This window comes from Scylla paramamosain, chromosome 5, assembly GCF_035594125.1.
Source record: "Scylla paramamosain isolate STU-SP2022 chromosome 5, ASM3559412v1, whole genome shotgun sequence".
Classification (NCBI taxonomy): Eukaryota; Metazoa; Arthropoda; class Malacostraca; order Decapoda; family Portunidae; genus Scylla; species Scylla paramamosain.
The window spans coordinates 14251692-14275691 of record NC_087155.1 but is presented as its reverse complement, the minus strand read 5'-3'; the positions used below and the strand labels follow the sequence as shown (position 1 = coordinate 14275691).

General features: G+C 40.8%; 1 protein-coding gene and 1 long non-coding RNA gene across 3 annotated transcripts in view; one reads left to right on the top strand and one right to left on the bottom strand.

The window, feature by feature from the left end:
- The window catches only part of LOC135100557 (dual oxidase-like), a 93245-nt gene that overhangs the window by 68546 nt on the left and 699 nt on the right, over positions 1 to 24000 (top strand). For both annotated transcript variants that reach the window (XM_064003553.1, XM_064003552.1), the window contains exons 9-24: positions 11425 to 11563; positions 12607 to 12790; positions 14237 to 14359; positions 14606 to 14807; positions 15177 to 15362; positions 15738 to 16469; positions 16579 to 16754; positions 17341 to 17504; positions 17745 to 17935; positions 18605 to 18788; positions 18943 to 19111; positions 20060 to 20197; positions 20425 to 20635; positions 21039 to 21203; positions 21475 to 21630; positions 22249 to 22377. In XM_064003553.1, coding sequence (XP_063859623.1) covers positions 11425 to 11563; positions 12607 to 12790; positions 14237 to 14359; positions 14606 to 14807; positions 15177 to 15362; positions 15738 to 16469; positions 16579 to 16754; positions 17341 to 17504; positions 17745 to 17935; positions 18605 to 18788; positions 18943 to 19111; positions 20060 to 20197; positions 20425 to 20635; positions 21039 to 21203; positions 21475 to 21630; positions 22249 to 22377 — 3249 coding nt within the window. The remainder of the gene's footprint in view (positions 1 to 11424; positions 11564 to 12606; positions 12791 to 14236; positions 14360 to 14605; positions 14808 to 15176; positions 15363 to 15737; positions 16470 to 16578; positions 16755 to 17340; positions 17505 to 17744; positions 17936 to 18604; positions 18789 to 18942; positions 19112 to 20059; positions 20198 to 20424; positions 20636 to 21038; positions 21204 to 21474; positions 21631 to 22248; positions 22378 to 24000) is intronic.
- On the bottom strand, positions 14424 to 17426 carry LOC135100560 (uncharacterized). Its single transcript, XR_010268797.1, has 3 exons — positions 17274 to 17426; positions 16641 to 16771; positions 14424 to 16122 (listed from the first exon to the last, which is right to left on the bottom strand). It is a non-coding gene; the product is annotated as an uncharacterized LOC135100560 (long non-coding RNA).

Here is a 24000-nt window from a genome sequence, read left to right as displayed (position 1 = left end):
AGGGAGAGGTGTTATTTCGGTTCTCTGTGATCTGAACTCAAACTGTTTATCTAAAAGAGAATTGGCATCACCCTGAAATCCATCTCTCTAGGGTACGATCGCCACTCAGGCACCGAAGCGCACATTGGACGGGTCTCTTTATCTCCCAGTTTGGTTGCAGAGCCCAGCAGAGCGGTGACGTGTGGTGATATCCAGCGTGATAAAGTATTGCAGAAACACTCACGTCAGAGGAGACTAATGGCCAAGTGCTGTTTATTATATGGGATTGAAATACTGGCGGTAACATCAATTCCTTTTGCTTCACGGTTTAAGCTTGCGTCTATATTCATGAAGTGGCGATGGCATTGGCAAGTATATGTATGATAGGAACACGGTGAACGAGCTTGGGCATTACCTTTCCTTTCGTTGATAGCGGGTCAGCAAGTGGGGCAAGAGTGCTGGAAACGGGAATGGTGGGGCAGTAAAGGTAAAGTCAATTTTCAGTCGTGATGGTGCGGCGGTGCGGGGGTGAGCTGGAAAGAGACGAAGGGAAAGGAAGAAAGAAGGAAAGAAGTGGTTGTTTTGCAATCTTCCACCGCAGTCTTCATGATTACTCCACTGATGAGCTTGAGTGTATTCCTTCCCCCTTCCCCTTCCCCTTCTCCTTCTCCTTCTCCTTCTTCTCCCTCCCCTTGCCCCGCTTCGCAAAGCTACTTTCATTACTATTACGACCGCCTCAGTAATGCAGACCTCATTATCTACACTTCTTTCTTTCGTTCTTAAACTTTACTTTACTTTATCATCTGCATGAGATTTTCATTAAAAAAAGAAGTATATTGAGACACTGAGTTGAACCGGCAAGATCACTTTCGGAATTAATTAAATGTGTTGTGTTGGGGAGCAGCAACAAGGGATATTTTTCCATATCAAGGGCGTAGCGGACCTTTCACCGTGTAAAAAAAGAAATAAGAAAATAGATAATAATAATAATAATAATAATAATAATAATAATAATAATAATAATAACAACTAACAATAATAATAATAATAATAATAATAATAATAATAATAATGGGAGATTAATGTTAATGCAAATGAAAGTGATCAAATTTACTACTCCATAAAACCTGTGGGAATGATACACCTTAATAAGTTCCTTCTGTTTTTCGCCGATATTATCAGCGAGGGTTCGTACACCCGCCCTAGTGTTGGAACCCAGCCAGGTGTTGCTTCCTGGACTTAAATACTACACCTGCCCTCCCTGCAGCTCCGCCAGGTGCTGCCTTCCAGTGCTCGGCCAGGCATCTCCAGAATGATTGAGAAGGGGTCAGTTTTAGCTTCAGTTTCAGTCGTTTTAGCTTGGTTGCTTCAGACAAAATGTTTTCCCCCTCCACGGCACACAAGATCATCAGGGAACAGAGACAGACTGCTTTGTACTCTCGCCTGCCTGATGATGGGTTTGATTTTAGTTTCGCTCATAGTTCTGCTTCAGTCTAGTTGCTGAGGAACGGTGAAGAGGTCCACAAACACGTACTCCTCGTTCGCCACCTCACGCAAGGCCAACTGTGTTCATCATACTAAACACAGAAGCGCACCGATCTGTACCCACGCAGACTGCCTGATGTTGTTTAGCGGGACACTAGGCATGCCAAGTTGGTATTCCCGAAGGTAACACGAGCTAATGAAAATACCCATATACAGTGCACTTAATAATCTGCGAGAAGGAAAGAGGATCATTTTGGCTTTATTTGATACTTTCACTTTCATGGTTCATCTACACTGGTATCATTACAATACCATGCAAACAGATCGACAGGAGTGTGCTAGAACATGCTTATAACTATTGCCTTGCCAAACCCGTCAAAAGAAGGCGTAGTTTTGATATAATAATGATCTCTGCCACTACAATATCATATAAATAGATATTATAATATAAGCAGATTGACAGAAGTGCGCTAGATCATGCTTACATCGATATTACTCCTGCAAACCAATCAAAAGAAAGATTAGATTTAACATAACGATGACCTCTGTCTGGTTCTGCCTTGAATACTTTCTAATAATTTCACTCAGTAAATGCCGAGCCGCCAGCACGTGCGGAGAGGCGAGGCACATACATACTCAGTGTAATATACCAGGATGCCAGCAGACGGCAGCACCGCCACCCTGCCCACTGAAAAGAAAGTGCAGCAATGGGCCATATTCTGAAACACTACACCGCTCCTCTACATTCAAAAGGCTCTAGTTGAAGTTGCACGGGTCTTTAGAGGGTATTTTTATGGTTCTATTGATAGATTAACAAGATTTCTACATTATTAACCACAGAAACACTGTTGAGAACACGATTGATCAGCTCTTTGGCCTTTGAAAATAGTCGTGGTGAGAGAGCAAAGCGTTGCAGAATACTGGCCTGTGTGGTCTCGAGAAGTCATGACAGTGATGAGGTTCAGGCGTCGTGCCAAGTCTTTCTCAGCTCGACAGGTTGTGCTGCCCAGCGTTCCGTCAACCGCGTGGACACAAAGCCGTTTGGTCATACAGGACGTCCTCGTGTCTCGGGTTTTCCTGTTTCCCCCCCTTAGCCACCTTCGCTCAAGCTATGCACAGTGTATGAATTGAGAGGTCGTTCTTAATTTTAAAGCAGTGCTGTAAACATAATGGACTCGTGTACTGTACATATAAATTATTCTCTCTCTCTCTCTCTCTCTCTCTCTCTCTCTCTCTCTCTCTCTCTCTCTCTCTCTCTCTCTCTCTCTCTCTCTCTCTCTCTCTCTCTCTCTCTCTCTCTCTCTCTCTCTCTCTCTCTCTCTCTCTCTCTCTCTCTCTCTCCTTAGATAATTAATTAATACATAAATACACAAACAAAAGTCTACTTTATTGGTAAGGATGACTGAGTATCTGCACACAGAACTCGAATGTTGGACAATGCTTGCTAAAATACTGATAGCAACACGAGCTCGTTTCTTTTGTACTCAACAGAAGAAAAGTAAAATTTTAAACTCACAGTTTCCATATAGTTCAAGCTTATACGTACACACGTACGTAAAGGCCACTCATCCCTGTCTTCGCCTCTCGTGATGGAGACCAAATAGGAAGATGACTGCAGGATTGCTTGTCACTGGTGCTAATGCTGTTGTCAGAATTGCTGCAGTTGTCATTGTAGTTGTTGCTGCTACTTTGGCTTATGAGTGAGGTCACTTAACCCTTTCAGTGCTATCTGACACACCATTCCTCTGTCACAAACCATTCTGGGACATTTTAATTTTGTTCTACTGACAACTGAACATTATACTGACTAGAGCCGCAAGACACTGGAACATCTACTCTTTATTCTTTCTTCCCCTCTTGTAAATACTTGTAAAGATTATATATAGAGCATTTCCAATACTAAATATCGTTGTATATGGCAGTGAAAGAGTTAAGGCATTGGTGGTTGAGTATGCCTCTCTCAAGGAAGCCACAGTCCTGCAAGAGAGTACCCTCGACATGACACCCTCCCTTCTCCAGCCAAACAATGCGTGCGTAACATTTCAAACAAGTAAAGAAGCGACTATTAGCCTTCCGGATCTTGGGAGTCACTCTACACGCGGAGGACGAGAAAATATTTACATTACAAAGAAAAACTCCTTTGCTACTGTCTTGTCATGTTACTTTGAAGACCAGAAAAAAAAAAAAACACCTTATAAAACGAGTAATGTTTGCCCAGGGCGGGACCGATGGCCTTAATTATAGGAAAAAAGACGGTAATTAGAAAGTCAACATGAGAAATACGTATTTTTAGCGACGTGGTGAAGGCCGCCGGCTGATTATGGCTGGTGGAAAGTGACACAACGATGCTTGATTGATGGGAATACCGCGAAACTGTCGTGTTGAGATCTCATTGGCCAGGCAGCGTGGGAAGCTCCTTTAGCATTAGTAAAGATCTTTGTGTTGTGAGGGGCATGTGGGGCACTGCATTAGACAAGTTGACTGAGGTGCTGAAGCTGAGTGGTGACTGTGGTAATTCTACATTAAATGAAGACAGAGCAAGAAAAGACCAAGAAAAGATAAAAAAATATGAAAAGAAAGACGAGAAAAGAAGAAAGATAAGAAAAGAGAGAAGATGAGAAAAGACGAGAAAAGAGAAAAGACAAAAGAGAAAAGACAAGAAAAGAAAGAAAACAAGAAACGAAGAAAAACAAACAAGTAAAAGAAACAAGAAAAGAAGAAATAAAATAAAAGAATAAGAATGTTCAAACCCTTGGTCACGACATGATAAAAGACAGAACAGAGGAATAACAAGCCAATAGGCAGGGCTTGAAGGCAGGTCTGGCCGACACCCTTGTCTCCCCCCGGCCTTCCTGATTCCTTGGCTCCTGAGAACCTCGTCACCACCACCACCTTTTGCCTCATCACCACCACCGTCTGCCTCGTCATCGCTAGCCACTGCTTCCTCACCCCTTGGATCCGTATCAAGGATGCAACACCTGGACTCTTCCTGTTATGGTTTTATTTCCGTGTCCTCCATAATCACGTTTGCTACAGTCATTACCAAGCCCCGCAGTGGCTGACGTGTTTTCTTCACCAACGAGGAAAAAGAAAACAGATTCTTTTCCTTGTTTTATCTCCCTTGTTTTCTTCCCTGCTCCGTCATCCCCTGCCTCCATCCACCCCCCGTGATGTGGGCGAGGTGTGGACCCTTGTGGCATGTGACTTGCATCACCAGCATGAAATTACAAGTAAAAAATGAGAACAGGCTATCGTGACCATCCCTTAACTACATTTCTGTCAAAGGAGTGCCAGTGCTAGATCGAACGCTACATTAGAGAAGATTAAAGACACCAGTTTTTATTCATCCACGGTCGCCATGTCTCAGCTGGCAAAGGTCGGAGGGCGAGGCTGTGTTGTGTAGAGCATGCTGACCAGTAAGCAACCTAAACAAAAGAACCTCGGACGTAGTGAAGTCATGAAGGACCGTGACGAGATGCATGATATGACGTACCCATGTTCAAAAACGCTTTACTTCTCCCACCACAACTATATTCAAAGGCCACAGATGATCAGCCATGTTCTCAAGACTGTTTCTCCTGTTAATAATATAGAAGTCTTGTAATCATTCACTAGAAACGTAAAAAACACCTTTGAAAACTTGTTACTTAACTAGAGGCTTTTGAAAGTAGTCGAAGTGTGGGCAGGAATCAGAAAATGTTCCCTCATCGGCCCATCGCCTGACTGGCTGAACGAGTCGTGTGTCTGGCTTACCAAACCCCAGAGACCCGAGCCCAGACGCAAGCCGCTACTCGCATCCACCCATCCGTCACCCACAACCCGCGGCCCACCACTCACAAACAGTCACATTACGCCCGTCACTCGCAATACACCGCCGGCAAACCCATAATATGTTCACTCACCACCAGCACAACCCATACACCACCTCCCTCCATTCCCCCATTTTGCCTTCCTTAAACTGACCACCGCCACCACCATCACCACCGCCTCCGCTGCCGTCCCTTCTTTTTCCCCGTTAGCAGCCTTCCATCAGCCTTCCATACACCCTCACTACCTCCCCTCTCCCTCCACCGTTCACTGCCTGGGGCTGACGGGTGCTCGTTCACCGTGGAGGTCCTGCAAGAGGCACCCACCGTTCATGGACACAAACAGATACAAGGACGTCTCTGGGTGTGAGGTCCTTCAGAGTCCTACCTGCAGCCATAACGAGAGAGGGGGAAAAGGGAAACGGGGAAGGTATAAGGAAAGAAAGGGTAGTTGTTGACTAACGGAGCGAGAAAATGAAAGAATGGAACGATTACAGTATAAAGGATAGATGGAAGAAAGGAAGGAAGGAAGGAAGAAGATAAAAGTCCCTAGTGATTTTGAGGTAGTTAAATGAGTGATTGAGTAAGGGAAGGAAAAAACGGAGAATGGAAGGATTAAAGAACCGAATGATGGAAGGAAGGAATTATTTTACGTAAATATAATATCAATAAAAATATATAAAATAGCAAAGTTCTGTTACGCCATCACTAATAATCAAACATTTTCCTTCCCTTTCCCTTTTCTGGCCGCACATTTCCACATCACACAAAGTAAGCAATGTCAGTCCCGGTAAGAAAACCTGAAATCTGTGAAGTTCAACTAATTACGGCATTACTATCACAATAATCTCTCGTTTGTGTGTTTTTTTTTCCTGATTCTCAGCTTTGCACATTCTCCTGTCTCTTCTGTCTCTCCTCACCAACGGAAATTACTATGGAACGCTCACTACTGCCACGTGTAATTCACCTGCGTGCTTCCTGAATGCCCAGATGTTTTGCTGACCTTGTGTCGTGGCTTCCTTCGTGACTAGTTTCCACGGAGAGAGAGAGAGGGGGGGAGGGGGCTATTGAGTAGAAAGAGGGAATGTCCTTAGTTTCATCATTTCATCCACGAAAAATAGGATTACTGTGGTGCGGCAAACAATGCGTTGACTCACTTGACTGACTGTCAATCGAGGTGAGTAGGTCAGTGTGGGATGAGTGGGCTGAGTGTGGAGCAAGTTTGGATTATAATTTTTTTTTAAGTGTCGCAGGAAGGAACTGTGAGGAGAGACAGGGGGAAGGAAGTAGTGGTTGTGGTGGTGATGTAGTAGTAGTAGTAGTAGTAACAGTAGTAGTAGTAGTGGTAGTAACAGTAGTAGTACGGGTTGTTATTGTTTTTGTTATCGTCGTTTTTGTTATAGTTGCTGCAATAGTAGTTGTTGTAGTAGCAGCAGTGGCTGTAGTAGTAGCAGTAACGTAAGAAGGAAGGATAAAAAAAAAAAGTCGGAAGACAAGAGTTGCGGGAAGTAGGAATGCAGTGACTGGGAGAAGTAGGAAAAAGAAATTTCAGAAAAAAAAAGAAGAAAAAAAAAAACATGCAGGAACGTTTACTCCAAGGTGAAGTGAAGGTGAAAGAGGAGAGAGTGTCATGACGTGAGGCTCAGCGCGGCTCCCTACTGCTCAATGCGGCTCTAGGTGTGCTGCCGAGGTGATGGAGTAGGTGGGAATTTCCTGTTTTTAACATCTGAAACGTTCCTTTATTTTCATGGATGATGTATTTCTTGTTTTTCATGATGTTTTGTTCCTAGCGCTAAGGATATTCAGATATGTCAAATATTTATTTATTTATTTATTCATTCTTATTTTGATTTCTTTTCATTCTATTTAATTTTGTTGTTGTTGTTGTTGTTGTTGTTGTTGTTGTTGTTATGGGCATGGAGGTGGAGGATTTTAACCATTATGCTGAGTAACACCATGTAACTTCGCTGTTCCGGTGGATGACAACAACGATGGAATCAATTTCTTTGCTTTTTCATTTTTTTTATTTTTTTTTATAATGAATTAAATAATTTCAAACGTGTATTAACATATGTATCTTATTTATTTAGATATATTAACTTTTCTTGGTTCAGTGAGCATATATTTTCCATATTATTCATCTTTTTTTTTTATTTCGCATTTATTAATTTGCTATCATTTAATGAGCGAATCTATAATTTTTTTTCAAATCATATATTTTTTCTAGTGATAAACGATTTCAGACTTATCGTATCTACCACCTTGCATTTCTACTGAACTGAGAGTTAGCTTTGATGATTTTTTTTTCAGTGTTTTATTCATCATTGCTCTTTACTTCAGGGAATTAGTTTTTTTTTTTTTTTCTCAAACATTTTTAATGCATTAGATCATTCCAAACATCTGTTATTTACTTACTTTTTTTTACTTCTTTAATTTCTGTTGAATTAATGACTGTGCTGTTCCAACTATTTTTTTTTCTTTTTATTGTATGATACGAATTGATTTTCAAGGTTCAGGTCCAATTGAGACTAGCCTTTGTAACGGTACCTCTTGTAAATTGCACAAAAGAGTAAGGTGGTGATTGTGGTGGTGGTGCACTGGAGGATGGTTCATGGGAGACTTGGATAATCAAAAGATGAATATCAAGAAACATCCGGAACCAAAACGTTTCTTGAAATATCATCCTCCGTAATTTTTTGGGGGGAGTTGCAAATGATGGAGATTCTTCTCCATCATTTGCCAGTCTCCTTCACATGTAAAAATAAGTGCATGAAAAGTGTTCCCTCTGTGCATGGTCAAGGACAGATAAAGAACAATAGAAGAGGTGAGGACAGGACAGGGCATGACAAGGCAGCTCAAGTTACACCTCACCTGCCTGTCCTTCTCCACCTGCTTGAAGAAATTTAAATTGCCGATGTTTAAATTATTTTTTTGGGGGTTTTAGTACTTTTGTTTTACTTAAATATTAAAAAAAATGCCTGTTTTTACTGTAATTGAACTTTTTTTGGGTTTTTGGGGTTTATTTCGTTTAGATTTTTTATTTATTTCTTTTTATTTCAAGTTTTGGTCTTAGCAGCACCACATACGTTGCAGCGCAGAATAACTAATTAATCCGTCAATCAATCAGTCAATTAGTCAATCAATTTCACAGCTACATCATTGCCTTACTGTGAAGGACGAGCGAGGGAATCGTGCTCGTCCTTCAAACACAAGCACAGAAAAACTCTCGTATTATAAAATTCTTTCTGACGTAAATTTATGGTAAGAAAAAGAGAGAATAAAAAAACAAGAGGGAAAAACTAAATTCGTCTATGTGTGTGTGCGTGTGTTAAGTGAGAGAGTGTAGGAAACAGATGTTCATGACAAAGTAATACTCTTTTGTGGGATTCCCAAATAGAACAGGGAAGAAAATTAAGGAAAATTCTCTCTCTCTCTCTCTCTCTCTCTCTCTCTCTCTCTCTCTCTCTCTCTCTCTCTCTCTCTCTCTCTCTCTCTCTCTCTCTCTCTCTCTCTCTCGGTCACTGTAAACATCGTACCCTTGACGAAGCGACAGTTCCAGTGTTAAGAAGAATTATGGTGTAGGGGAGTCTGGAGACGACGACGATGATGGAGGAGGTGGTGGTGGTGGTGGTGATGGTGGTGATGGTGATGGTAGGGGTTGGGGTAGGGGTGGTGGAAGTATTCGCAGAGAAAGAGAGAGAGAGGAGTTGGAGGAGGAGAAAGAGAAAAATGTGGAGGAAAGAGAAGATTAGGAGTAGGAGGGACAGAAACCGGAATTAAATGAGGAGGAGGAGGAGGAGGAGGAGGAGGATCAGGATCTTGACGTTGCTACAGATGGAAGAAGGGATTGTAAAGGGGAGAGAGAGAAAGGGGGGAGGAAGGGGATGAAGGAATCAGCTGGGGAAGTATTGGGAAGAGCCGAGGAAGGAGAATGGAAATGCCAGTTCTTTCAAAACTTGATTAGAAGAAAAAAAATACTCTCATCTCGCAGTAAAGGTCACTTGTACGTTCCTGGAGTTGAGAAAAGACACACACACGAAGCGGAAGGAGTAAAATTATGTTATCAACCACGGTGTTTGTTTTGGTGGTGGTGGGAAAGAGTCTTGAGCTGGGAGCGCGGAGGAGGAAGCGAGGGAAGGAGAGAGCGAACAAATGAGTGGATGGAAAGAGAGGTGGTGATTGAGGTAAGGGTGTGGCAGAGATAAGGAGAAAGGGACACACACACACACACACACACACACACACACACACACACACACACACACACACACACACACACACACACTATTGAACGCTACCAGTATAACCATCTTCTTGCACGTAGTAGACGTAAAAGAAAATTACGTACTGATTTTATAAAGCGTATTTTTTATGTGAAGTTTCTGGAGGTAGAAGTAATTGAAGTTGATGAAAAGTTGTCTTAGAAAACGGACAGGATCAGTTATAAGGAGTAAAGTTTCGTCATGTAGTAGTGTAGCAAGCGGAGTTCCCCAAGGATCTGCCCAGCCCCTTATTTTTTTTTTCTTGAATCTGGAGGATATCACAAATCGAGACTAACATTTGTGGGAACTAAAATGTTAAATATAGAATATAATACCTTCGCAATGTCAATTTTAGGATCAACTTTCAGCCTAAGATCGGGCAGCCTCTGTTACCTTCCACCGTGTGAATAGAAAGTTAAGCCAGAACAATTCAGGATAAGGGAGCGCAGTGGCAGTGACTGGTGGGCCTCCTGTCAATCCTAGTGACGCGGCGTGGCCCCCTGGCGCGGTCAGGGGACGCCGGTGTGACATAGCAGCTGTTCGGCATCTGGAGGTTATCTGACGATGGAAGAAAAACAAGGCTGTGGTTTAGATGGTGACTCCCGGGTGTGCCAGAGGTGGACGTGAGGGAATGGACGGTGGTGCTTTATGGCGAGGGCAGGCTGACTGGTCGGCTTGCTGGCTGGATGACTAACTGGATGGATGGAGAGATGGATGGATGGTTTTGATTGATTAACCGACTGAATGGCTGTAAGTAGCTGGATGATTGGCCGACAAACTGACAGACTAACTAACTACGAGTATTTTACTGCTTGTCCAACGAACTGACTAGCTGGTTAGCTTATTAGCTGATTGGCTGGCTGATTAATTGACTGACTAGGTAACTATCCGGCTAGCTGAACACCGTTAGTAGTTCCAAGTGAGACAGGGCTGAGATACAAGTAGGTTATCACCCCGCGGCAGCGACCGGGAGAAGGTACAGTGGCTGGAGCACGTGTACAAATTAGGCGAGTCGTAAAGATGCAGCGTAACTGTCAACAACAAAACGCCACTTGTCTGGTGGTGGGAGTAAGGTATGGCGGGTTGTCGCTTCAGATAATGAATGGGAGAAAACAGAAGATAATACGAACATCTGTGTACTAGCCACTGAAAACGCGATAGAGAAATGGGACATGGGCAGTACACAGCAGCCTAGGAGGTGCTTAGAATAGAAATGGTGTGTACATGAAACCAAAAACTAGAGGAGTAAAATTTGCTCACGCCGACCACTCTCGTACAAGGAGCACGTATATGACGTCACCAGGGTACTTTGGTGCATTGCTCTCATGGGAATACCGAATACATACGATGCGCTTCTGTATATCTTGCGTGGAAGCTTATAACAAGAGACTCGGGAATGAGTGAAAGGTGATGTCTCCTGCAGTATGGTTGTGTGACCCCACGAATGACTATGATGATGATGGTCATTAAGCTTTTAAGGAGTTATGTATCTGTACTCGTGTGTATTTACCAAAGGGATTTCCATGATAGTATGTGCCGGTAATCAACAAAAATTTGCATGTTTAAGAAAATGTGCGCGTATATAATGATGGCGGCTGTGTGTGTTGCGATCGTGCATAGCTTGTAAACGAGAGTGATTATGTATGATATAATGTTGACTGCTTTTTGGGTATTCTTATGTCTTGGTGTTTGCAATGACCTGAAGTATTTCGGTGTGTGTTCTGCAGTGAGTTGGCGTGTACAATGACCTGACGTGTTTGGTTTGTCTTGGTGTGTGCAATGACCTGAAGTGTTGTTTTGGTTTTTTCTTGGTGTGTGCAATTACTTGAATTGTGTTTTGGTGAGTGGCTTGGTGTGTCTTGGTGTGTGCAATGACCTGGCGTGTGTTGCAGGACTTCATGGCGGAGAACACCCTGGAGGAGCTGTTCCGAGGCATGTCGTCGCAGTTGGCGGAGCGCGAGGATGTGATTCTCTGTAACGACGTGCGGAACAAGCTCTTCGGTCCCCTCGAGTTCTCCAGACGCGACCTTGGTGAGAGCAACAAACCTTCCTCACCATTCTCTCCTAATGCGGACCGCGGCACTGCCGTGCTGCCACTCCAAACGCAACAAACAATAGTTTTGGATCTAAATCAAGGATTTATAACTTCCTGCGTGCTGGGAGTGGAGGGTTAATTATTCTTTAAGTGTGTGTGTGTGTGTGTGTGTGTGTGTGTGTTAGAAAGAGAGGATCTGTTTATTACTACTACCCAAATCTAAATATTTTTGCATACTTTGAAAAAAAAAATTGATTTATGATCAACTCTCAACATTTGATAGTAGAAATTAAATATACGAAATAACTGATAAGATTTTAAAACAGTTAAATAAACAATTGTTTTGACATCATGATGGTCTCGCCAGTTCATCTGCATACAGTCGTTATTATCGTCAGAGAGATATAAATCATTAGAAACTGAGCGTTGAACAGCGAAAATATATTTTCAAACCTTTAAGCCTAGTGAGCAGGTGGGTCGACGCGCATTCCTGACGTTGACCACTGCTGCTGTGAGGCGACCCGCAGCCACGCATAACAGGTAGTGGTTTGTAGCGGTTCCAGCATTAGGAAATTCATGGATTCCAAGAGCTCGTAGGAATTTCGCATTGCAGCACTCTAAGGACAAGCTACAGCGCCAGAGTGTACAACACGCCATAGAACTGCAATAGTAACTACATATGACAGATTCTTACCATTAAGGAAATGGCGTCCCCCGAGCAGCAGCAGCAGTGTTACCAGCTGCTGCAGTACACGCGTAGTTTACATTTATATATATTATGCATGTTGTGAAATGGTGAATCTAATTTTCAACGAGGGTTAAGCAAGAGTTAGGAGGATAAACATGTACATCTAGATAAATTGTGACAAGAATGGAAACTGAAGTAATGTAATGGGAAATATTGCTGGAACCGCTACTTTGTTGTTTCATTCAGTCAAGGACATTTTAGGAAGAAATGCTTTACTTGATAGCTTTTATCTATAAATGGCGATTGTTTGAAGACATGTGAAAGTTTTAACATGTGCTGGTAATGCTACAGGTGCTCTGAACATCATGCGTGGGCGTGACAGCGGCCTGCCGGACTACAACACGGTGAGGAAGTGTTTCCAGCTGGGCCCCGTCAAGTCCTGGGAGGAAATCAACCCAGAACTGTATGCTGCACAGCCCGATCTGGTTAACCGAGTGAAGGATCTGTATGCCGGCAACCTCATGAACGTGGACCTGTAAGTGTGTGTGTGTGTGTGTGTGTGTGTGTGTGTTGCCGTATTGATCATGGCTAATGATACTATTACAGGATTGTCAGTCTGATGTATGATGTCTTTTAATGTTTTTTTTTTCTTTGCGTGGAGAGACTATGCACTATTCGAAAAAAGCGTTACAGAAGAATCTTAACACTAGATCAACTTGTGTGAGGGAAATAGCGGACATATGTAACCCAAAATCACTTGTCGCCGCGGCAGCTGACCTAGTATGAGGCGACTTTTTTTTCTCTCTAATAATCCTATGGAAAAAAAAAAAAATAATTAAGGATGAGAGGAGACGTAGTCGAGTGGATCAGTTGTGCGGAAAGACTTGTATGCTGGCATTTTTTTTTTTTTTAATAATCCTATGGAAAAAAAAAATAATAATTAAGGATGAGAGGAGACGTAGTCGAGTGGATCAGTTGTGCGGAAAGACTTGTATGCTGGCATTTTTTTTTTTTTTTTTTTTATCAAGAAACTTAAGATCTGAAGTAGACGCCAACCATTCTCAAGTGACTCAGATGCTGTGCGAGTCGACTGCTGTTAGTTGAAATTTGCAGGACAGTCACCACTTCAGAGATCATGATTATCAAGTACTCCTTAAATATCGCGAATTATTTTTGCTTGCGAAGAAAAAATGAACAAAGGATACAATACCAAGTAAATTTGGTGAAAGACTATAGTAATGCTAAGTGTATCGAAACGTGTCTCAAATTCGTATCAGAGCTACGAGAAGTCGATGAACGAATGGGCTGCCTGGCATTGCTTTCTTTTCCCTTCCCTCGTACTCATGTAGGCGTGGAATTGCTTCCCATTGTCGTATGGACAGTTTTCATCGTTTAAATTGAGTTGCATTGATTTTAGTTGTTAAATAATGGAATTAAGGTTTTTATTCCCATTTGTGGGTGAATTCAACCAGAGCAACATATCAATCGTCACCCATCAGCCAACATCCTGCTTCCTTAAGCCAAGTAATAGTTTCATTTGAGATTATTTATATTACTAGGAACACACGAAAACTGATAGCCGGGAATTTGATTGACAGCAACAGAAAAATGTAACCTGTTGTCAATTTAAAAGCGTTATTTTTATGTATAATTGGAAAAACTTTTATCAGCATCACAACGATGAAGTCGAGAGTGAGGACAAAAAGCCCTTTGGGGAAAGCTCTTAACAAGTTATGACTAAGAGAACCACAGGGTTGTCTAACAAAAAAAAAAAAAAAAAAAAAAAAAAAAACAAAGATGGGGATAATATTCAGCCTTTTAAATAAAAACAAGATAGAAATTAGGGTAGTTGTTTATGTGGTGGTAAGGCTTGAAATAATGTGGTGTGCTGTTTTTTAGACTTGAGACTGTATATATGACATGATGGTGAGTTCCATAATTGTTTTGGATGCAGGCTGTTAAGTGCATTTTGGTGTTGCAGGTATGTGGGCGGCATGCTGGAGACACACGAGGGGCCGGGACCACTCTTCAGTGCAATCATCAAGGAGCAGTTCACTCGCCTACGTGACGCCGACAGGTTTTGGTTTGAGAACACCGACAACATGTGAGTCCCGTTGATGTGTTCCCCTTGCAGTTATGGTTTTTTAAAGGGATAGAGATAATGGCTGTTGCAATGTTGAGTTTTAATAGTATACATCACTTAACTACCTGCATTAAGTACCGATTTAAATGTATAATACAACAAAAGGATGATTTTTTTTCTAATTGCATAGAATTTCTAATAAATGTTCTTAGTCACCTAATAAAATCCTTACTTTTTGACAAGGCGTACTTTTCCACTTTCTGACAGGATATTTACAGAAGAGGAGGTGGAGGAGATTCGAAACGTCAAGCTGTGGGACATCATTGTCAATTCTTCATCTGTGGCTCCCAATGAGATCCAGCAAGACGTGTTCTTCCATACCAAGCAAGACCTTTGTTGGCAGCCCAAGCAGCTTACTGCTGAGGACATGGACCAATGCCAGTACCTCCAGGGCTATGATTACTTCCAGGTACCTTCCTTCATACCAAGTCTCTGTACACCACCATCTTCTATTATCACACATGCAGGATTTGCAGAATTTTATTAACACCTGTTTTCTTAAATTAAAGTCAGAGTTATTCAGTTGTTACAATTCATAATGAATACTGAATGCCACGAGATTCAAACCTTAGGACTTACTTCTGTAGACTATTGACCAAGACCCTTATCCTCTGATTTTGAGTGATTCTTTTGACCTTTCATTTAGGACACATTCTCAGTGGGCCTTTTTCACTCTTTTTGTTATCCTTAGCCAGTGCTCCTCTTACATTAAAAGAAAAAGAAAATATCACATGTACTTCACAGAAGTAAAACCATCATATGCTGTGGCTTATTGCAGGGATCTGAGGTGACCTACATCTATTCCTGCATCCTGCTGGCTGCTGTGCCACTGGTGTGTGCTGGTGCTGGGTACGCCACAGTTAAGTTCCAAAACTCACGTCGCCGTCACTTCAAGACCAAACAGGAGGAGAACAATAATGGCCGCAGTGTTGACAAGATGATGGTCAAAGAGTGGCTGCACCAGGTGAGCTAAACAGCGCTGTGCCACAACTGTATTATGCTGGCATGATAGTGCAGCAGCAGGGGCCAGGGAGGGAAACTCTGCAGTCATGGAGAAAAATATAACATGTGACAAGCAGAAACTTATCACACACAAGAGGTTTGGTTGCACATCAAAAACTGCTTAAATTGAGGTCTTACAGTATACTTGAATATATACATCATATCTGCTCCTGTTTCTTGTACTATTATATATATGCTATCAAGTGGATATCTTTTTTCCAGGATTACTTTGAGCTCATTGGTTACTCTCAAAATTGGTAGCTTTTAATACCACATAATAAAGCACATGTTTAATTCCTTTTCTTTCCTTTAATAATTAGTTCTCCTCCTCATCCAGAATCACAAGCGGATTGTGAAAGTCAAGTTTGGCCCAAAACAAGAGATTTCCACTGTGAATCGCAAAGGAGAAAAACTGCGAACACTGTATGTCGGTGATGTAGACACTCTTGTGGTGGAAATTACTCAAGATGCTCGAAGGAAACCCATGGTGTTGTTGCGACCACCAAAGGATCACGACCTGGTGCTGGAGTTTGACACAGATGCTGCTCGGCGCAAGTTCATCAACAAGGTGGAGCAGTTCATGAACTCCCACCGCAAGGTTGTGGAGAAAGTGCACACCTACAAGGAGCAAATGTTGGCCAATGCTGAGACCAAGGAACGACGACAAAAGCGTCTGGAGCACTTCTTCAGGGAGGCATATGAGCTCACCTTCGGCCTCAAACCTGGAGAAAAGAGGAAACTAGAGGAAGCCACCAGCGATGTAGTGATGGTGATGAGAACAGCCCTCACAAAGAAGGAATTTGCCCGAGCTCTTGGCATGAAGGCAGATGACATCTTTGTGCGTCGCATGTTCAATATTGTAGACAAGGACAGTGATGGGTGCATCTCCTTCCAAGAGTTCCTGGATACAGTTGTCCTGTTCAGCAAGGGCACCACTGATGACAAGCTGCGCATCATCTTTGACATGTGTGATAATGATCGAAATGGTGTCATTGATAAGACTGAGCTTTCTGAAATGCTACGCTCCCTTGTTGAAATTGCCAAGACCAACACTGTCAGCAACCAGGAGGTGAGTGCCCTAATGTTAGTGTGATTACTAGTTCTGGCTTTTTTTATTGTTATTACAATGTGTTTTGTGATTTACTGGTACTTATGTGTCCATGTTTGATGTTTGACAGGTTGAGGATCTGATTGATGAGATGTTCAGTTCATCAGGCATTGACCACAAGGATTCACTTACTTATGATGACTTCAAACTGATGATGCGCGAGTACAAGGGAGACTTCATTGCCATCGGCCTAGACTGTAAAGGTGCCAAGCAGAACTTCTTGGACACCTCCACCAATGTTGCCAGGTATGTAAAATATTAACCTGAAAAAAAATAATAAATAAGAAAAAAAAAATAAAAAATAAAGTAGGCATTTTCAGTAAGGGAAGCCTCCAGAAGAGATTGTACTGTATGTATATTCCAAGATACCTCACTATTTAGTTTGCTATGTAATAGATTATGTGTAATTACTTTTATAACATACTAGTATTTATCTTATTCAGTTATTCAGACTCAGGCAAGAATATGCAGTCATCAACACCTCAGATTCTGGTGACACCTCAGGGAAATAAATTGCTAATCTGTCATTAGAATTAGCAAACATTGAATCAGTTCACATGAGTTTTCATTTGAGCACTCCTTATTGTGATAGACAATCTTTTCTCAGTCTTTGAGCTTAACTATGATTTTAGTATATACTAGCATATATGTACTTATATAAGATATGAACTTAGAGTTGCTTTACTGTTTGAGGTGCAAGTGAAAATCCTTGGAATAACCACACAGTTTGATGCATTGTATTGAATGAGCACTATGATTACTTACTCCCAGTTGTCCTTTCCTGCTCTACAGGAACAAATATTTAATCCACTCTTTTGGTTCTTTCCTTCAGAATGACCAGCTTCCACATCTCTGAGATCAGGGAGAGAAATCGCCACTGGATGCTGAAGAAGTATGATTCTATTGCAACCTTCCTGGAAGAGAACAGACAGAATGTGTTCTATCTGTTCGTGTTCTACGTCATTACTATTGCACTGTTCTGTGAGCGTTTCATTCGTAAGTATCTCAGGAAAAGTGGGGCAAATCACAACGGAGGTGATGAATAATGTGAAGTAATGGTCTTTTAGGGAAATTAGTAATAAACATTTCAGATCAAAAGGTCAGCAAGAAACTTGTGTGTGCTGAACACTGACAGATGAATGTGATTCTAAGGCTTTTATTTTACTAAGGTCTTTTTTTTTTTTTTTTTCATGGTAAACTTAAATTTCTAATTTATATGTTCCATCTGCCTCCCAGACTACTCCTTCATGGCGGAGCACACAGACCTGCGGCACATTATGGGAGTGGGCATTGCCATCACCAGAGGAGCGGCTGCTTCACTCTCCTTCTGCTACTCACTCCTGCTTCTCACTATGTCCAGAAATCTCCTCACCAAACTAAAAGACTTCAGTTTCCAACAATATATTCCCCTGGATTCCCATATTCAGGTCAGTCTGTAAACATTAAGATTAGATCTTCCTTTTGTCTCCCAAAATTTATAGTATACCAGTATTCAGAATTATATCTGTATTGGGACCAGAATTTAGATTATGAAAAAGCTTCATGAAAAAGCTTCATGTATTTCTGGTTTCAAGATGTGAACCTAAGAAAACTTATAAGACAGTGTGGTCAAAATGAAGGAAAAGTACATGCTTCTGTGCAATGCACCACCACAGACTGTTTCAGTATTTTAGTTACATACATGGGTCATTGTAATTCCTTAATTGATTAGGTTATGATTCAGTACAAATACTGTAACTTCAGACTACAGTAGCAGAATGGATTTTTTTTTTTTCAGAACATATTATATGAAACAATAGATAGATTCAGTCCAGCAATAAGTTCTGTCACAATTGTTTTCATATGTAGAAGGATATGAAAACCAGGGAAGTAACTTTCACTCTTGGCCACTGATCAGCCTTAGGGTGTGGATGATCTGCAGTGCCTTAAACTCTTGAAATAGTCCCATTTCACTTGGAAAACATGCTATACAAACAATGTACAGTTCAGCTATGGACTTAATAGATCCCTAATGAATTCATGATGATGCTTTATTAAGAATAACTTTATATTCCCAGGAACAGTATCTTAATTTGATTTTAATATTCTATCCACAGTTCCACAAAATTGTTGCCTGTACAGCATTGTTCTTCAGTGTTCTCCATTCCTGTGGTCATCTTGTCAACTTTTACCATGTGTCAACTCAGCCAGTAGAAAACCTCCGATGCCTCACTCAGGAGATTGCCTTTGCCTCTGACCAGAAACCAACTGTGGGTTACTGGCTCTTCCAAACACTAACAGGTAAGTCCTTTCGTACCTTTAAAGTGAATGTTTTTTCCCTTCTATTCTCCCACAGAACTGATTTGAACTGACACTGGTGAGCCACTCATGTCACCACTTCCGGTCTTCAGTTGCCATTGTTACTCCTAAAAACAGCCCATGTATTTTATTTCAGGTCTTACGGGTGTAGTGCTCTTCATCATCATGTGCATCATCTTCATCTTCGCTCATCCAGTCATACGTCGCAAGGCATACAAGTTCTTCTGGTCTACTCACCAGCTTTACATCCTTCTGTACATCCTGTCCCTGTTGCATGGTCTGGCACGCCTCACAGGAGCACCCAGGTGAGTCGTCATTGTGTAACTCTTCACAGCCTCACCATTATATACCTCTGTAGTCTCGGCTCCTACTGCAGTGTTGCCTGATGCAGTGAAATACAGTAAAACCTCCCTAAACTGAATGCAAATTTTAATAAAAATTTAATTAAAATAACTAACCAAAACTAGCAAGATGAACTTGCCATTTGTGCTGGCACTGAACTTTTAATAAAAATTTGACCAGAATAAACCTTGCAAGACTAACTCACTAGCTGTGCAAGCCGCTGTTCCCCTATCAGCCGCCTGTCCTTTACCTTTTTTCTTTTCCTCTCCCTTCTTTTGTTTTGTCTCAAGCCTCTCTGCCTCTCACCTCACCTCCCCCTTACCTGTCAGAAACAAGGGACAAGGGGGTGAAATTTCTCTCTCTCTCTCTCTCTCTCTCTCTCTCTCTCTCTCTCTCTCTCTCTCTCTCTCTCATTCATTTTGTCACTTTCACTTCATTTCTCCCACTTTTTCACCTTCGTCTCTGTAATTCTATTTTCATTCTCAGTCTCCTTCTATTTAGCAATGCTTAGGATTGTTCTTACTTTCACACACACACACAGAGAGAGAGAGAGAGAGAGAGAGAGAGAGAGAGAGAGAGAGAGAGAGAGAGAGAGAGAGAGAGAGAGAGAGAGAGAGAGAGAGAGAGAGAGAGAGAGAGAGAGAGAGAGAGAGAGAGAGAGAGAGAGAGAGAGAGAGAGAGAGAGAGAGAGAGAGAGAGAGAGAGGAGAGAGAGAGAGAGAGAGAGAGAGAGAGAGAGAGAGAGAGAGAGAGACTCCATTGGAATGAATCAAGTTTGTTGTCCCATACCCTACTGTAGTTGAATTTCTACACAAAAATTAAGTTTTTGCAGTGTTTCAGAACCAGTAAGGGCCATAACTTATTCAGTAATGAATTACTGATGCACAGTTTAATTCTGCACTCTTCTGGCAGATTCTGGATATTCTTTGTGGGTCCAGGCATCATCTACACTCTGGACAAAATAATCAGCCTGCGGACACGCTACATGGAATTGGACATTATCGAAACTGAACTTCTTCCATCTGATGTTGTGAAGATCAAGTTCTACAGGTCAGTCTAAGTGCAAGTTTTTTTTTGTTTTCTTTTCATTAGGGCAGTACACAATGTACCTTGTTGTGCCTGGGATGCTGCAGCTTTTTATATAGTTTCCCCCAAATAAATGGAAAAAAGATAGCATTTATTACTGGCTGTAAAACTTAAAAGGAAATTGAAAAGGGGTTTTGATTTACCTGAATTATGTAAAACTTACATTATTAGCATTCATTATTTCTCCACAGGCCACCAAACTTCAAGTACCTCAGTGGGCAATGGGTGCGTCTCTCCTGCACCGCCTTCAGGCAGTCTGAGTACCACTCCTTCACCCTCACCTCAGCACCGCATGAAAACTTCCTCTCCTGTCACATCAAGGCTCAAGGGCCATGGACGTGGAAGCTCCGCAAGTTCTTTGACCCTCACAATTATGTTCATGATGATGAGAATCCCCCCAGAGTAAGTATTTTAGATTTCTCTTGTTTTCATTTATGAGGCAAGTAACATTGCTATGTATGTCATAAATATAGTTAATTTTTTGTATACTGGATTTTCAGGAACTTCTCATTAGTTTAGTTTTGTTCCTCATATCACACCCTGGATTTCTATCTTTGCCATGACACATACATAGCTCAATAGAGTCTTACATTATTATAACTGAAGAAGTGGTGCCATGTGTTACATATTAGAGGAGTTAATGTCATTAGAATATTTCTATCATCAATCTTCATTATTTTTTAGTAGTTTTGTTATCACAGTTAAATTTCGTGGATTTATTTTTGAAATTGTGTAACTAATAACTAATTTCTGTTCTGTCTTTCAAGTGTAGCTTCCCATCTCACGATAGAGCATTTTTCCTCAGATCCGCCTTGAAGGTCCATTTGGAGGTGGCAATCAGGACTGGTACAAGTTTGAGGTGGCAGTGATGGTGGGTGGTGGCATTGGTGTGACACCCTACGCCTCCATCCTCAATGACTTAGTATTTGGCACCTCCACCAACAGATACTCAGGGGTTGCTTGTAAAAAGGTAAGAAAGATTGGGAACATTCTTAAATTGGAATGATGATCATTAATAGGTGGCATGTGCATGATCATCTAAACATATGAGCAATTGTTCCACGTTATTGCTCATACAAAGTCCTCACACCATCTCTCTCTCTAAATACTCCCCTATTCAAGATTATTGTCTTAGCAATGTCTTGTCCTGGATTTGTACCTATCAGTATGGCCTGGACCACACATAACACAAAGTCAAAGGCATTACTGTACTTATATACTTCCTTCTTTAATTTTCTCAGGTGTACTTCCTGTGGATCTGCCCTACCCACCGCCAGTTTGAATGGTTCATCGATGTGCTGCGGGATGTGGAGCGCAAGGACGTCACTAATGTTCTCGAAATGCACATTTTCATTACACAGTTCTTCCATAAGTTTGATTTGAGAACAACTATGCTGGTGAGTGTTTTGTGGGTTTGAGGGGGGGCATACTTGTCTGTAAATCCACCACATGGGTAATTGCTTAGTGTGGTAAGAGTTGAATACTTAACTTAGCTATAAATATTTACTTAAATACTTGGTCTGTAAATCCATCCCAACATGGATAATTGCTTAGTGTGGTAAGAGTTGAATACTTAATAACAATATATTACAGGTTTTCACTTTAATTAAATGCAGTACATTACAGGTTATGTAAGAGCACAAAGGTATAATTTTTGTTTTATTTAAAGTGAAACCTTAATTTTACATCTATACCAAACTTGAGTAGTTACAGAATTGAAGCCTTAGATAGTCTGGAGCTTTTGCATCTGCAATTTACTGTGTAGTTTTCTGTGTTTCAAATAGCAAATACAAGTACAATGCTAAATATTATTTTAGTGTAGCAGCTGTAATAAAAATTAGACCATATGCCTACTCAAGAAAAGCCAGATAAGCTGCCAAAAATAATATACTTGTTTACATTTTTTCTATCTATAATAGCTACATGTTATCAGATTGGTTATTCTGTTTAGTTACTTTAACCTATATTATTTTTCATTATTATTTGTGTCTGAGAAGATTTCTTTTCACTTTCAGTACATCTGTGAGAACCACTTCCAGCGCCTCAGCAAAAGAAGCATGTTCACTGGACTCAAGGCCATAAATCATTTTGGCCGACCAGACATGACTTCGTTCCTGAAGTTTGTGCAGAAGAAGCACAGCTATGTAAGTACACCTTGGTAACGGAAAAGTAAGATACCGACAATGATAATATAAATTGGTCAAATTAGATGCCAAGAGCAGCAACAGTTGTACTAGTGTTGTTATGGCATTCAGCTGGGGAGAATTCCTTTGATATGAAGTGCTATCCTCCAATTTATCTTGTTATTGTTTAGTTTTCAATGAGAGAGAGAGAGAGAGAGAGAGAGAGAGAGAGAGAGAGAGAGAGAGAGAGAGAGAGAGAGAGAGAGAGAGAGAGAGAGAGAGAGAGAGAGAGAGAGAGACTGACTGAGGCTTCATAGCCCACAAATACACAATAGGTTCCCCACAGTATGTTTATGAGCCACTTGCTCACTACAACCTTTTACATAATATAATTGTGAACCTAAACAAATAATAAGGATAAAACAAACAATAGTAAACTTAATAACTAAGAAATCTTGACTCTTAGAGTCTACTTCCCAGCTCACTGTCATCTAACCATGTGCACGACAGATGAACTCTCTCTTACAAAGCATTACTGAGACAAACTTTTGCTTTCTTCATAGACAAACTTTTTGCATTTTTTCACATTTTAATACACTCAAGCTTTTGGTAAGAGAACTGATCCCTTGTAGTCCCATTTGCACATGGATGAGTTGAGCATTTTGAAGGACTGAAAAATTAACAAGAGGATGAGGGAGATTGGTACAGTACTTGGTAATAAGTAATACTTGTGCTCAGTTTAGTCTGGAAAGAAATTTTATAGTTTGTTCAAATAATGAATGTAAATTTAGTTTGTTCAAATAATGAATGTAAATTTACAGTGAGAAGCCACTCACTCACTCTTTGTCACTTAGGTTGTGCCCCATCACCTGTTAACATAAGGAAGTATATCAGTTACATATACTAAATATACCTGATAAACTTATTCAATGAGTTCCAAGATACAAAACTTTCTTAATTTCATTGTATGAAGATATTCTGCTAACTAATTATTTAATAAGAAATAAAGTACAATTTGTAGCAGTTCACAAAGGAGGAGGGCAGGCCACTCAAAACAGGCAACATATCCAAGACAAATGCATATTTCGTTATTAAGAATTTTAGTAGTAGTAGTAGTTTGTCTATGAATGAGTTTGAGGAAATAATGGAATTGTGTGCTTTTATCTTAGAATACATTACCTGTTTTGAAATTACCTGCCCTCCCTTAGTGACTTGCCACAACTTGTACTGTTTCATAATAAATCTTACTAATCAGTAAGATTACTGTTATGCAAATAAATTAATAATCTCAATTAGGTATAATATTTGGTGAATCTTACTGACAAACTTCCTTGCATCATCAACAGCCAATTCAAATGACAAAAAGTGAGTGGCTTCCTGCTGTAAATTTTACATTAACTGAAAAGTACTATAAAATTACAGATGAAAATGAGCACATTCATATCCATCACTCTTACTGTAACAATCTGGTTCATCCTTTTCTTGATCCTGCAGTTTTTTGAAATGGTATATTCATCATCCCTTTTGTGCAGCAGCATCCTAAAGTCAACTTGTGGCTATCTGTCTGTTCTTGCATTTTCTTCTTTCCTTGATGTCCATTAAAATAAACATTAAAAACAAATATTACTTATGAATCTTATTTGG